We start from the raw sequence: 14,758 nt of genomic DNA on the forward strand, positions 1-14,758 counted from the left end.
GTGGCAAAATGTCGTTCTAAAAATAATATCAGCCTACCATGGGAAGCCACATGATTTCTATCAGGATAATTGATAATTCAAACCTCTATCTAATGTTTCTTTTCATAGAAAATTACAGCCTTGGAGAAGAACGTATTACTGCAGAGGAAGTCAGAGTGAGCACTGAAGAGCTGATAGCCCTGGCTGGAGGCAGAGGCTGCTTTTCACTGATAATGCAATGTTTTACCAGTGCTAAGCTGATCTGTATCATATGACAACCAAAGTAACAACATCTAGGGGGCTTAATCTGCTGTACGGCCCAAGGAGTTGCAAGAAGACTGCCCTTTTACTGCACTTACCATCAAAACGTGTAATACATTTAAAAACACAAACTTGGAGGAAGTCTCCAAAGACCATGGGTTTTCCATCATTTCTCCCCTGGAGAAGAAGGATCAGCCGCCCTGACACTAGATGAAGCCGTTCCTGGGACCTGTCTTCTAGCATCGCCTGGGCAGAAAGCCTACTGCGACAGCAAGCACTTCCGATGGCCTCGGCCATGGCTCCCATCTTCCATTTCCTCTTCTCCAAAAGGGAAGCCAGACAGCTGTTGAGGAGCTTTGGAAAAAGTCTTGTCAAAAACTTAAAAGGAGACAGTGTGCGAGTGTCCGTGTGTGCCTCCAGCTGGCTGATGGTACGGCCCTGGCTTTCTTCTTTGTTTCCAAGCTGCAAAATAACCATAAAACTGAAAACCTAAGTAATGTGTTAATGGCTTGTTTAATTCCACTTTTCCTGTGTATTCCAGCACTGTATTCATGTAGCCACAGATCTTTCACTCTAACTGCAAACAAAGGAGTCTCTTAACTGTGGAAGAGGGCAGAAGAGCTGGTGTGAGTTCACCAACAGTAACTAACACTCTGCTGTTTCACACATACAGATTGAAAGCAGTACAAAAGGAGACGTTTCAGTTCAGGGAGAATTAAGGGCTCTCTGACATTTTCCCTGAGCACCTCAGAGCATGGTAAAATGCAGACCTGGGAAGATGGATAAATGATGCCTTGGATTCCCAGGGAAACTCCTGTTCCTTCATGGCACTGAATGCGGCACAGTAGTAGAAGATCTGGATTTCTGCTGCTCCTGCTGGCCTTAGGATGGTCATCCTGAAGGCCAGGCCTGCTTTTTAGAAACTCTTTTCTTAAGGAAACAAGTCCAAGAACAGGCAATAGGGAACAGTTCTTCTTTCGCTTCATTGCTTAGCTGAATTCAGGTTAATATTTTAAAAAATCACTTAAAACCAATGTTGTTATTCATAGAATCATAGAATAGTCAGGGTTGGAAAGGACCTTGAGATCAGCAAGTTCCAACCCCCCTGCCATGGGCAGGGACACCTCACACTAAACCATGTCACCCAAGGCCTCATCCAACCTGGCCTTGAACACCGCCAAGGATGGAGCATTCACAACCTCCCTGGGCAACCCATTCCAGTGCCTCACCACCCTCTCAGTAAAGAATTTCTTCCTTATATCCAATCTAAACTTCCCCTGTTTAAGTTTGAACCCGTTACCCCTTGTCCTGTCGCTACAGTCCCTGATGAAGAGTCCATCCCCAGCATCCTTGTAGGCCCCCTTCAGATACTGGAAGGCTGCTATGAGGTCTCCACGCAGCCTTCTCTTCTCCAGGCTGAACAGCCCCAACTTTCTCAGCCTGTCCTCATACAGGAGGTGCTCCAGTCCCCTGATCATCCTCGTGGCCCTCCTCTGGACTTGTTCCAACAGTTCCATGTCCTTTTTATGTTGAGGACACATATTCATAAGCCAGCACGAATGTTGTATTCTGCCTTTGACCTGCCACTCTGCAAATTCCACATAAATTTACAAAACTACATGAAATTTAGTTTAGTTGAGGTCTTAGTTCTGTATCCAGCAGAACACATACAAGCATGCACACACCTTTTTGGTATCTGTGTTGCAAAATGCCCACACCATTTTAAGTGACACAATAAACCACTAACATGATTATGATAGGCACTACAGACAGATATCTTTTAATGATGCTTTTATTTCTTCTGCTTGCAAATGATCACTTCTCCTGGTGTTTTTCCCAAATATTACTTGTTTTCTGTCACTGAGTGCAAGAAACCATCTGTCTTCTTTCAAAAGAAACCAGCAAAAACCAGACACCCTAAATCCTGACCCTGGGCCTTCTACAGAGAGGGGTTGGTCAGGTTAAGGAAGCAGGGTTTGACACAACCTACCATCCAGTTGCAGTTTATGCCCTGCTGGCTTTATTGGTCATGAAATCTACATGCAAAGCCAAAGAACCCTCCTAAACACTTTATTTGCTTTGCTGCAGGTTCTTTATGCTGCAGAAGACCAAATTAAGAGCACTGCTAGGTAAGTGATCCAGTCTTTCCCAAGACATACTGCTAGCATTTTTGGCTTCAGAGTCCACAAGAGCAGCATGACGCCCTTGGCTTTTAATTAGCTTAAGCCAGAGGGAGCAAAGATCTGAGCTCTTGAGCTATACTGGAGAGACTGAGGGCTGAAGAGCTGAGGCAGAGCTGCCATAACCTTCCCCCCTGCCATCAAGTCCCCATCAGTGTGAAAATTAATGTGTTTACTCCCCATCAGTGGTTGAAATCAGAGCCCTCATGCAATTTCTGTCAACAATTACTTGATCACCCCATTTCTGTGCAAGCCTGATGACTGCAGTGCAGTGCCTCTGTCAGAGGACGTGTGAGAGGCTGGGAGGGATCAACCTACTGCTTAAAACCAGAATACGACACCGAGGAGAAGCAGCGCATGTTTTGCAGGGCCTTTTTTTATTCATGTGCTAAAATTGTTTCATATTAAACAAGCTGGGCTAATAGACGTGGCAAATTAAGTGCTAAGTCAAGCCTGCCTTGTTCCGCTGCTGCAGCTGTTCATCTGACTTTTGAAGCCACCAGCTTGCTAGGCAGTATGAACACAGTTTGCTGGATGCTCTCATGGCTGGTGGTGCAATGTAAGCACAACACTTGGAATACAATCCACCAGTGTCCCCACGCCAGATCCCATAACCTACTTCCTAGGCCTGCTGCCAGTGTTGTGCTATGAGTCACGAAGAGAAACAAACACAGGGAATGTCAGATTAAATAGGACGCAATGCTTTCGCAGCATTTGAAAGCAGAGCAATTGTGCTGCAGCATACAAACCTCCCTGGACTCCTCTTGGATTGCTTCTCATCTTGGTAATAAGAAACATCCCTTTAATTAGTTCCACCTAATGAAATTCATAAACCAGGGAGTGGGAGTTTTGCTCCTGGGTAGAAACTGAAAACTTCTCTCCACTTGATCTGCCCATTTTGTGCAGTAGTCATTAGCAAATTTTATCAAATCTCTGCATTGAACAGTAACGACTATTGTTCGCCCAGCACACAAGTCCATTTATGAGCTGCAATACGACACGTCTTGGAAACCCCAGACTGAAAGGCACTTCTTTTTTTATTTAAAAAAAAAAAAAAAAAAAAAAAAAAAATGAAGTTAGGACTGGCAAGAAAAAGACGTTTCAAATTGTCAAGAATAAACAATAGAGAAACTTCTACCTGAGCTTTGTGGCTGCTGAGATCAGAGGGGTTCCTTCACCTTTCTGGGTTCGGGCAAAATAGCTTACAAAATTTATTCCACCTTCTCTTACAGTTAAGGGGCATCCATTACCTCTCCAGCTGAAGCTCTGCTGCTTCACGCTCCTTACACCAGGGACAAATAGAATAACTCTAGGAAGCCTCAAGATGTGCATTTGCTCCTATGGAAATATTGACCCACAAGGGTCTGTTTAAATCCAGTTTGGTTATGTGTTTCTCAAGACAAAGCAATATCCATGGCAACAAACAACTTCTCTGCAGAAGAGAGAGCACATCCAGAAACAGAGTGTAATCTCTCTATCAATGACTAAAAGCCTGAAAGCACAAAGTTTGAGCTCTCAGGCGCCAGCACCAGCGCTCTGCAGGATATCAGGGCCTTTTATAAGGACACTTTTGCAAAGGTCCATTGTAGAGGATGGCGAGGGAAATCAAAGCCTTGCCTGCTGTTTTAACTTCCAAACTCTTTTGCAAAGAGATGTGTGGTTGCAGCTGCCACTACACTTCAAGAAGGTAACAGAAGAGGGTGAGAATTGAGCTGATTGTCAGTTACATTTGGAAACAGCAAAAGCACAAATCACCACTAAGACAACCTGTTAGGATGGTCAGGATTTTGGTATGAGCTGTTTTCAGCACCTACTGGGGCCCCTTGGTGTATTTGTGTGTTTTCCACAGAGTGGCTGCTGACCAATATATTCATCCTGTTATTCCATATTGGGTCCCATAATTACAGAGCCTGACTTACAAAGTTGGTTATAGCTGCTATTATGGGAAGCTACAGTGCTGGACACAGTTGCAGTGCTGATGGGAGTAGGAGAGAGGAAGCCGCATGCAGCAGCTCTTGAATGAACGCTTGCCACACTGGGCAATGTTAACAGAGGGAAAGGAAAAATCCACAGCCCCTCTGTGGTCTTCTCAAGACTCCTTCCCACGTACAAAGACATCTTTGATTTGGGCTCTGAGGGCTAATTTTCTAGTTCAGCACTCAGGGGTGAGTTTTTCAGAGCTTTCAGCAATAGCTCGAATCAGCTCTGCTCTCAGCACCTGCTAGAGAAAGGTACTGGTGCAATCTTGCTGTGGTCCCACTGGAGCTAAAGGATTGCTTCGCAGGTTCAGTGCGTTTTACCTCAGGAGTGTCTTACCCTGCCCTGAAACCCCTTCCCCTCCTGGCTGCCTGCTGGCATCTGCTCTGCTCTCCGACCTCTGCGCTCCTGCCTCTGCACCAGTAGATATCTCAATGAGATAAAAAGCCCCCACCAGCATTGCTGAAGGCCTCCAAGCAATCTCCTGAGCTGCTGGAGTCCTACCTGCAAACCAGACCCAGCACTCACTTGAAGACCTGTGGAGAAGGGGTACAGGGTTGCCAGACAGGCAGACACTGCTGCAGAGGGAACACAAGAGAGACCCAAGGCTAAATTTTTCAGGCAGTGTTTTGGTGCCATGACCTAAATGCTACGCAGCCACTCGCAAATGATGTGATTGATTACAGATTATGTCAACACCACCCTATCAGACCTTCTTACCTACAGTGGCGCTGACAGAGCACCCGTCAGCTTCATTTCTTACAACCCATAAATGCAGGAACCATAAGGTCATCACCTTCACAGGGGAAAAAAGGGATCCTTGTTTTGAAAGCCAAAGTGGGTCTATTAGGAATTCCAGGTTAGGGTACTCAAAGGGGCACACATTGTCCCCTAGAGACGTATGAAGGGTGAGCACATGTCCCACGGAAAAGACAAAGTGGAGGTGTTTGCCTTGTCCAGGACAAAGACCAGGGTAATGGTTTCTTTCAGGGGTTTGGCTTCTTATACTTGGCCTTTCTGTCCCAAAGAGGAGAAGGTCCTACACTGCTGGAGATCAAAGCTTATCCATTGAGGAGACAAAATTGTTTGAAGATTAATACTGAATTTATAGCATCTCTAGTTGAGATCAGGAGTCGATTTTTGGGATTAGACTCACCTGAGTGAAAAAGATAGAGGCACTGCCTCCACATCCATGCACTTGCAAGTGCCTACAATTCCCCCTCTTGTATCTACCTCACCGCACCAAGATCCATCTGAGAAACCCCACCTCCGTTACTGCAGGGGTTTCCATTTCAGCTGCAGTAGAGGGTGGCCTCTCTGCAGCAGCAGTGATATATTACCTACCCAGGTACTGACCAGGCTCTGTGCATCATCTTGTCTGCCAAGGTCTACTCCCATGACCCTTTGTCCCTGTTAGCCTGCTGAATTTATGCTCCTCTGATCTACTGCTACATGAAGCTGAAGGCAATAATGAAGTTTTTCTGGTGGTGCAGTTAAAACCATGAAGGAAAAAAAAAGCCCATGAGCAGAACTGTCTCACTTTACCAGTATCAGGTGGGGTGCAACCTTGCTCCCTCATTTGGAACATGGCAAACATCAGCTGATCACAGTGGCTTCAGGTATAGCACTTTTAATACAAATTCGAAAGAGCTACGAGAAAACATCACTGCAGTCTCAAGGGGATGCTGGCCTGAATTTAGAGAGACCTTCAAGTGATTGGAGCCCAACTACACTGGTCAGAGTGAAAATCTCTACTTCAGTGATTCTCAATGAAAAGGCAGAATGACAAGCTAGGTTTTTATTATGGTTAACCCTTTTGGTGCTTACTGCTGGATATAGACACATATTTATATGCTGTCATTGGCTGCTGGCTTAAACAGCATCTTTCTGATGAGAAACTGATGGCTGGTTGCCCATCTGTCTCTTGGGTCTTTTCTCCCAAGAAATTGTGAGTATTTATAAGCTAGCACCCTCTCATTTACTTACCCTTAATAGAGCAATGCATTCCCAAAGCCATCTATCAGAGCTGGGCTGGCTGGCTATGGAGACTGAACCATCTCCTTCTCCTCTCTCCCACTTCCTGACCCATTATGCCTCCCTTAGCGGTGGCCACGATCCTGCTGAAGCAGACCAGATTTCAGGCTACTCAGCAATCCCAGCTCTCAGGGGAGCACAACACTCAGGCTGGAGAAGCCTTTTCTATCATTATTCCCTGGAGTCATTAACAGGCAAGAAGTGATCTGTGCCAGATCTCAGCTCTTCTCCGATTACATCCCCACCACCCATGACCCTAAGCAGAAATCCCAGGCTTATAAAATTAAACAGGCCATTCCCATGAGCCACCCTGGGACCACGAGCCATCCATTCTTTGATGGGATCAGGGGAAGGAGCGGAGACACATCTGCTGCTGGAGTAGCGCAGTGTTTTTTCACAGTTGCAAGTCAAACCGGACACGGATGTAGCACAGTAACCTATTGAACCAGATCTCATTAGCTAACTACTGAGCAGTCTAGCAGACCATTAAAAATCAAGCTAAATATAGGCACATATAATAAAACCTCTAAGGCTCTGAGCCTAATCCACCAGGGAGCGGAAAATTGTAACACGTGGGATGTTCTTCAGACAATGCAACTGCAGCTCTAGTGAGCCAGAAAGCTTTAACCGGATCTCCCCAGAACCACAGGGACAATTGCTGTGCCTCTGCTCCACTGCCAGAAAACCCAGCCTCCTGCACACCTGGTTATTTTCCATGCTCAGACACAAGTGAGCTCTCATGGCAACCCAGGGATGTGCTACCCTTTCCAGCATCCTGCAGCTCGCTCCTGTTTCCAAGGCTCACTTGGTAGTCTAGAGGACAGTGCAGGTTGTATTTGCCTTGAGACGAGGGGTGTTGGTGGCAATCAGCCACGAACAGGACCAGCAGCCAGGCACAAGCTCCTAGTCCAACCCTGCGAAGCCATTGCTGTTGTTCTGTGCTTTTGGCTCACACCTGGGCTGTAAGGACACCCAGCACTGTCAGTTGGGTGTCAAGTGCAAAGAAAATGTCTTTTAATTGAGAGACAGGTGTTGCACAGTGGTCTAAACACAAGGCTTAATGGAGAAAGCTACGACCTTCCCACCTACAGCCTTCAGGTTTTACCAGACAGATTGGATGTAGATGGAGATCTTACCAGCTATAAACCAGGATCTTCACACTGGTCCCATGAGGTTAAATTAGTTTGTGCAAAGACTTTGGGATCATAAGTAACCTTCTAGATCAAGCCTCCAACATTATGTGAAACAGAGTCCTTTTAAGGGCTGAATTACTCCACGAAACTTCAAAGCCAGCAAATGAACTTGTGCTCAATGACATTTGTGTGCAGTGCTTTGAGTGAGTTTTCTCTGCTTTTCCTAGTCACTGTGCAACACTCAAAAAGCGCTGCTGTCTTTGTAGCCTTCACTGCAGTACGAGGTTTATTGTCCTATTTATCATCATTGAATGGCCTCAGGCTGAATTATTTATAGAGCTGGTGAAGATGAATTAAGTGGTAAATTCAAAGTGGGTCACAGGGATGTCACCTTGGCCTTGCGACCCAGAAGTGTCAGTGGGCTGATGTCGTCGCCTCCTCCACAGGATGGAGCACCATTGTCCACACTTACACCGAAATCATGAGCTGCTTGATTATGCCAGGAATTCCCCAGATACTTCCCATGTCAGAAGTTAGGTAGCCTTTCCACAGGCAAACAGACAGCAAGTTCTTGGAAAGGGTCATCTGAAAATGAGGTGGAAAGTGTGCTCCTGGCCGTGAAATCAAAGGACAAAAGAATAACCTTTTTTCTGTGTTGTTGGCATTTTCTCTCCCTGGTGCAAGGGCAGACAGGTTTCATTATCTCTTGTGAGAAAATCCTCTGTCAACAATATCACCTAATAGCACCAAAACCAAGACAGGCACTGAAATTCAAAATGAATCAGCTTTAATAGAAAGGTTGTGAAGCAGCCTCCACTTTTGGGAAGCTGCAATAACATTTTGTCCCTATATGATGCAATCACCTTCCCTTCAGTACTGCCCGGTACAACACTGACATCTTGCCCTCGCAAGTCAAAAAATCTCTCTGCTGAGAAACCAAATGAAAATGAAGAGGGGTTAGATTTAAGTACAGCAGGATGGAGTTTTAGCAACAGTAAACTTGCCCAGAAATGTGGCTTAAGTAATCCCACTGCTATTTTCAAATTCAGGTTGAATTTACTTAACAGCTCCAGCAAATGAGAGAGCAGGGACCAGACTCCTCAGCCCAGGCAGAGGAGGAGGAGGAAGCAGACAGCTTTAATTAGCAGGCACATCAGCCAAAGCACTTGCTTAGGAAGGGATCATCCCAAGGACCTGGACCCCCACATCTCCCTGCCCAAGAATGCTCCAAGCATCACAATGCATCTCTCCAGCATCCTTTGGCTTGCTTTCTTTTTCAATTCAATTTTGCAGAGGTCCAGCCTCCCAGGTGAAAGATGCAGCCCCTCAGCAAAGCAGCCTGTATTCCTGCAATTACATTTGTTTCAATTTGCATTTGTTTTAATTTCTTGTCCATATCATCTTGATGATGATGATATTAGTTAATTAACCTGAAAGAAAAAATGTTCAGCTGAAATCCATGCTGTATTTCCCCTCATCCAAAACAACAACTGCTCCTGTGACCAGTTAGGGACTGTGTGAAGTGTGTGTGCAAGCTTTGTTTTACTGAGCTGGTATTGCTTTTATATATGAGCGCATATACATACAGAGTCTAAACAGCTTCCTTTACATATACAATGAAGATTGTATATGAACTGTACTATGCCAAGAAAGCTGTCTTACCAAACGAGAGCCGCTGCCTGAAGGCTATATTTAGAAATTAGAGGACATTTTAGGAAGGGAGTCACACAACATAAGCCAGAGAGTGATGAAAAGTAGGGGGAGAGTGAGAGTTTCTTTCAGGTATTGAGCACTCACAGACTGCATCAGTGAGTATGCAGAACACCACAACTCTTTTTCACCTCGCCAAGTAACAGCAAAACCCAACACTTGCACAGCATTTTTCATTCATCCATCTCAAATTGTATCTCAGTGACAGTTAAAGCAATGGATTTAGCATCCCCCTCTGTAAACTGATACAAGGAGCTAAGTCCAAGGTTGCACAAAGGCAAACACTGTGGACAAATGTAGGCCATGGAGTAGTGTCTGTTGTCATGGAAGCTGAGTCTGGACCTTCTCTTCAGCTCTGAAAGCAGCCTGTCAGCCTTGTGTGGGCAGGGCAACCTGTGGGGATGGCCTGCTCTGTCATTTCGGTAGGAGCAGAGCTTCCAAAGCAAGTGTCTTACACCAAGAAATGATTTCAAGCAGCACATTCCCTTCAGCTCACGGTGTCCCAGTGCTGCTGAGGCTGGCGGGCACCTCTGGAAATCACCCAGCCCAACTCTTGCTCATGAGCAGGCTACTCAGGGCTGTGTCCTGCTGGGTTCTGAATACCCCAAGGATGGAGATGCCACAGCCTCTCAGGGCAACCTGTGCCAGTGTTTGACACCTCACAGTTAAAATGTTTCTTCCTATATTTCTTCCTATATTTCAAATAAATTTCCTGTATTTTGATTTGTGTTCCTTGCCTCAAGTCCTGCCCCTGGGCACCACTGAGAAAAGCCTGGCTCCACCTTCCTTACTTCCCCTATCATGTATCTATTCACACAGGTAAGATCCCCCTAAGCCTTCTCTTCCTCTCGTTTCAAAGGTGCTCCAGTCCCTTCAGCATCTTTGTGACCTTGCACTGGATTCCCTCCAGTATGTCCATGTCTTTCCTGCACTGGGCAGCCCAGCACTGGACCCAGCACTACAGATGCACCTCACTAATGCTGATCAGAGGAAAGGACCACCTCCCTCAACCTATTGGTGACTGATCACCACCTCAGCTAATGATCAGCCTACCTCCTCATCCACCTACCTAGCCCATACTTCACCAACGAGGATTTTATGAGAGACAGTGTCAAAAGCCTTGTTAAAGCTACAATAAGCAACATCCCCTGCCCTCGTGTTAGCCACCAAAGAAGTAATCTCACTACAGAAGACCCATCCAGCTGATCAAGCATTTCTCCTTCCTAAATTCACATAGACTAAACCCCATCACCATCTTGTCCTTACTATGTCTGGAGATAGTTTCCATACTCACCCGCTCCACCATCTTCCCTGGAGCCAACGTGAAGCTGATGAGCCTGTAGGTCCCCCAGATCCTCCTGAACTGATACTTCCTTTCCTTCCAGTCCTCAGGGACTTTTTCCAATTGCCTGCTGCTTTTAAAGATATTCAAGATTACCCCTTCTTGATGACACAGGTCCACAGTATGCCAAAGTGCCACTTCCAGATAGCTTGGGGAATGCAGTATTGCAGCCCAGACTTTTGCCTTTGACAGAACAACTGGCCCGAAGAGTTTTTATTTGTTGCTCAATACCAGTTAAATATCTAAGATCTGCTAGGACTGTAGAATGTTATTCCTGAATAGTGACTGCACCACATGACTTGGGCTAGTGGTCACAGGAATAAGGGGAAGGAGAAGGACACCCAGCCGTAAGGAGCTGACACAGAGGATGAGAGCACTGACAGCAGGGACAGCATCTCTATCAAACCACCATCTCCTGTGCTCTCAACACAAGGATCAAAACATCAACATGTAAAATCAGCTGCAAAAGTCCTCACTGACCAAGATACCATACAGATCAGAAATGCACACCTGTTTCCCTCACCCTCATGTGAGGAGCAGGTGTGATTTTGCTCACAGCAAAATCTAGATTTCCTGAGCTGCACCACCACAATTGAGTAAAATCTGATTTCCCCCAACCGTTCTAGCTCAGTAGGTGAAATGGATTTAAAACAAGAACACCACCAAAGCCCAAGGGTACTGAATTGAAACTAGACACCCACAATTACATTTTCAGTAGTCAAGTTAGAAAAGAAGAAAGATAAAAATAAGATTTAAGGAGTGTGAAGGTTGTTACTGGAATATTTTTATCTGAAGTGAGTCACAAAGCCTGAAGTAGGATTTTTTTCCCTAATAACATTGGAAAAAAAAAACAACCTAAAAAACAAAATCAACACAAAATTACCACCCCACACCAAAACAATGAGAAAGTTAAAAGCTACACAAGGCTTAATCGAGACCCTGGCTCCTGCAGCACGTCAGAAGCAACAGGCTTCCCTTACACAGAGAGGCATCTTATTAGAAAGGAGTCAACAAAACCCACTCCTCTCCACCCAGAACAGGAAAGCCACAGGGACCAGAGAAGCCTATATAGATTTGACCATACCAGAGAGAGTCATTCTGGCAGCTTTCCTTTCCAAAGGATGAATCCAAAGTACTAAGAAAGCACATTCTTGAAGAGCAGGAGGGGGTAAGGTGAGGTCTGACCATGGTCTGGAAGAACAGGAAAAGAAAAGGAAAAGAAGAAGGGAAAGACCTTCCACTTGTTGACCTGATCGCAATTCAGGGTTTAACATTACTGCAGCACATGTCTGTACATATCTGCGATGAGTTGGCAGAACTCACTACAAGAACAGCAATAGCAATTCTGCATGTATACAACAAGTCCTAGGTTAAAACTCCCAATTTATGCCAAGGTACAGCTCTCCCTCAAAGGAAACCTACTTCTTCCTATCTACATGAAACAGAACAGATTTTCTTCTGATAAAGCTTTTTTTTTTTTTGTGAAAGTTTAATATTCTTACATCCATAATGACAACAGAATAAAGAATTCAGATTAAAGGGGGTTTGGGCTAATTTCTTTTTTTAAACAGAAGGTCAGAGTGTACAGTCAAAGAAAGCTCTGCCATCAACTTGATAAGGACAGAAGCATGTTAAGGGGTGTTTAAAGTGCAATTTAGTAGCAATCCTAAGACATCCATTTCTTTTCCTGCAGCTGTTACCCATGCTTTCAACAGCACCAGTACCACTCCACTCTGAAATCAGGTTCTGCCCAAGTGCCAGATCTCTGTGGCTTAAAGTCCCTTGCTGGTATTTTCATCAGGGTAAAACTGTAAGAGCCATAAGCAAGCCAGTGAGATTGAGATGGCTCGTGGGATCATTATGGGAAGAATGAATCATTTGCCTTGAAAATATAAATGTTTATGATTACTGCTTCTATTCTGCACATGTATTCTTGAGACACACAACTTCTACAAGGGTGTTGATATTTATATAATACCATAAATTTAGATAGTGAATTACAAACACAATATGCAGTCTTAGCTATAAATAGCAAAGCAGTGGGACAGAATTTTCAACTATTTCTTGTTTTCTGTGCACCACAAATGAGATGCATGGCACAAGTTAAGAAGTAGAGGAAAGAAATTAGTTATTAGGCAAAAAAAAAGACAAACCATGTGAGTCTCCCCATTTTAGATGGTGAAATGGAAAGCTGGACTTCCATCAAAGAACAAAAATAAGATAAAATAAAAGCAGTCCCTGAGATTTAACCATGTCCCAAATTTAACCATGACTAAAAGACAAAGAACAGACTCTGAAGTGGAGGTTTTGGTAACAGATTATTTTCGTGGGATGTTTTCAGTGTCAATGTGACAAACTAACACCTGCCCTTGACAAGAAGCATTCTGACAAACAAATGCACAATGTAATCAAAAGGCTAAACTTCTTTCTAAACCTTGGCTGATGCTTTTAGTGTTCACAACACTATGGATGTACACACAGATCTATGAAAAACAGAACAGATCACTGAATGTTGTAGGAGCACCATAATAATGCACCAAGGAAGACATTCTTCCAGGAGGCCAACTAATAATCTCTCAATGCACATTAAAAAAGGTCAAACCAGTAACTCCTGGTAAACTTTCTGAACTTTAATAATATTCTTAATACTAAGATTTTGCTTCAAGAGTTAGATTCATCAGGCAATGACTGTAACAGCAGTTAAGGCTTAATATTGGGTACCTGAGGTCAACCAGCAACCTTAGCACTGATGCAAGCAGTTATCAGTCACATCTTTATTTATTTATTAAAAAATGCTTCTTGCATCAGTCTGCACCCTCATTTCCATTTCTCTGCTTGGTTAAGTTGGTTCAGACAGGAAGAGACTCCTACTGCAAGCACTGCTTTTAGAGCCAGGTCAGCTCTATCTTCCACTTAATTTCTTCACTGTATACTGGATATATTGCATTTATATTGGATATATTGCATCAATAGCAGCTGGGAAAAACAAAATGTGCAATGACTTAAAATTTCAGAAGGACACTGAAATAATTCTGGACACTCAAGTTCCTCGCAGACACACCACACCAGACCACAATTTCACACGAGGAAGATCCACCCTACCACAGTATTACTTGGCTCTGGTGATGGACTGACACATGCTTCCTAAACAGGTGAAACATTCAGAGCTCTGAAGCTCAAAAGTGGGGATCTGCACCTACTCTAGGCAAGGTCCTGCTCTGTGCCACTGCTACCTTTCTGCCACAAGGAAATGCAACTACTCAAAGCAAATGATGTTTTCACAAGGAAATGGCTACCTCAGGCAGAACAGATCAGAAAAGTGGTTTTAACAGTTCTCAGTGTGTAATTTAATGATCATTTTGTTATACTGATGTTTTTCAAGAAGCATCAGTCAGGTAGAAAACATGAGCCTCTGCTTTACCATCCACAATAGACATCATCTACAGTACTTGCTCACACTGAATTGATGGGGTTTCCCACGTGTCCTCATCTGCCAAGTGAGCCATCTGCGAAGTCTGATCCTCGGGTGCTTTCTCACCCTGGGCTATTAATAATGCATCTTCTCTTCCTCCTGCTAACTGAAGGTCAGAGCTACAAGAACAACTAGATTCATTGAGTTTGTCTGCCAAAGACTCTGCCGTAGCTGTTGTAGAGTGCTGTTCAGTCTCTGTTTCAGCTTGTGGTTCTGTTTTAAAATGAAGTCCAAACACATTATTCTGGATGAGGTATCGAACACACTGCAAAATCACATTCCTTTCATGCCGGATGTCCTGGGCCAGTAACTGGAAAGAAAGAAAAGATGATGATGTACATTTCCCTCTGTTGCTCTGATACAAGCCTAGGAAGATGTACAGCTCTAGTCGGTAATTTTGAACATCTCTGAACTAGAATAGTTGGCTTTCTCACAGGAATCCTGTCCTGGATACACAGGGCAGGAGACTACCTTACCAGACATAGCACAGAAAAGCCACATAATCCCACATTTGGTGTTTTCCCACTGACTGAGGCTTTGGCAGAGCCAGTGAGTGTGTTTGACAGCACTACCACACAGCTTGCTCGGCTGGGCAGCCTAAGGGCTTGCTGTCCCCTTGGCTAAGGGGAGATCAGACCTCTTATTGCATCAGTTCAACTCACCAGCCAGG

At 44.5% G+C, this 14,758-nt stretch overlaps 1 protein-coding gene across 5 annotated transcripts in view; it reads right to left on the reverse strand.

Annotated features, from left to right (window-relative positions):
• Window positions 1-3,014: 3,014 nt before the first annotated feature.
• The window catches only part of NUFIP1 (nuclear FMR1 interacting protein 1), a 35,216-nt gene continuing 23,472 nt past the window's right edge, over window positions 3,015-14,758 (reverse strand). For 2 of the 5 annotated variants that reach the window (XM_080614414.1, XM_080614413.1), the window contains 2 exons: window positions 14,074-14,398; window positions 3,015-3,065 (listed from right to left, as the gene is read on the reverse strand). In XM_080614414.1, the coding sequence (XP_080470540.1) occupies window positions 3,043-3,065; window positions 14,074-14,398 (348 nt within the window). In that variant the 3' untranslated portion in view covers window positions 3,015-3,042. The other 3 variants (XR_013956496.1, XR_013956498.1, XR_013956497.1) reach the window with 2 other exon arrangements.

This window comes from Psittacula echo (genome assembly GCF_963264785.1).
Source record: "Psittacula echo genome assembly, chromosome: 3".
Lineage (NCBI taxonomy): Eukaryota > Metazoa > Chordata > Aves > Psittaciformes > Psittacidae > Psittacula > Psittacula echo.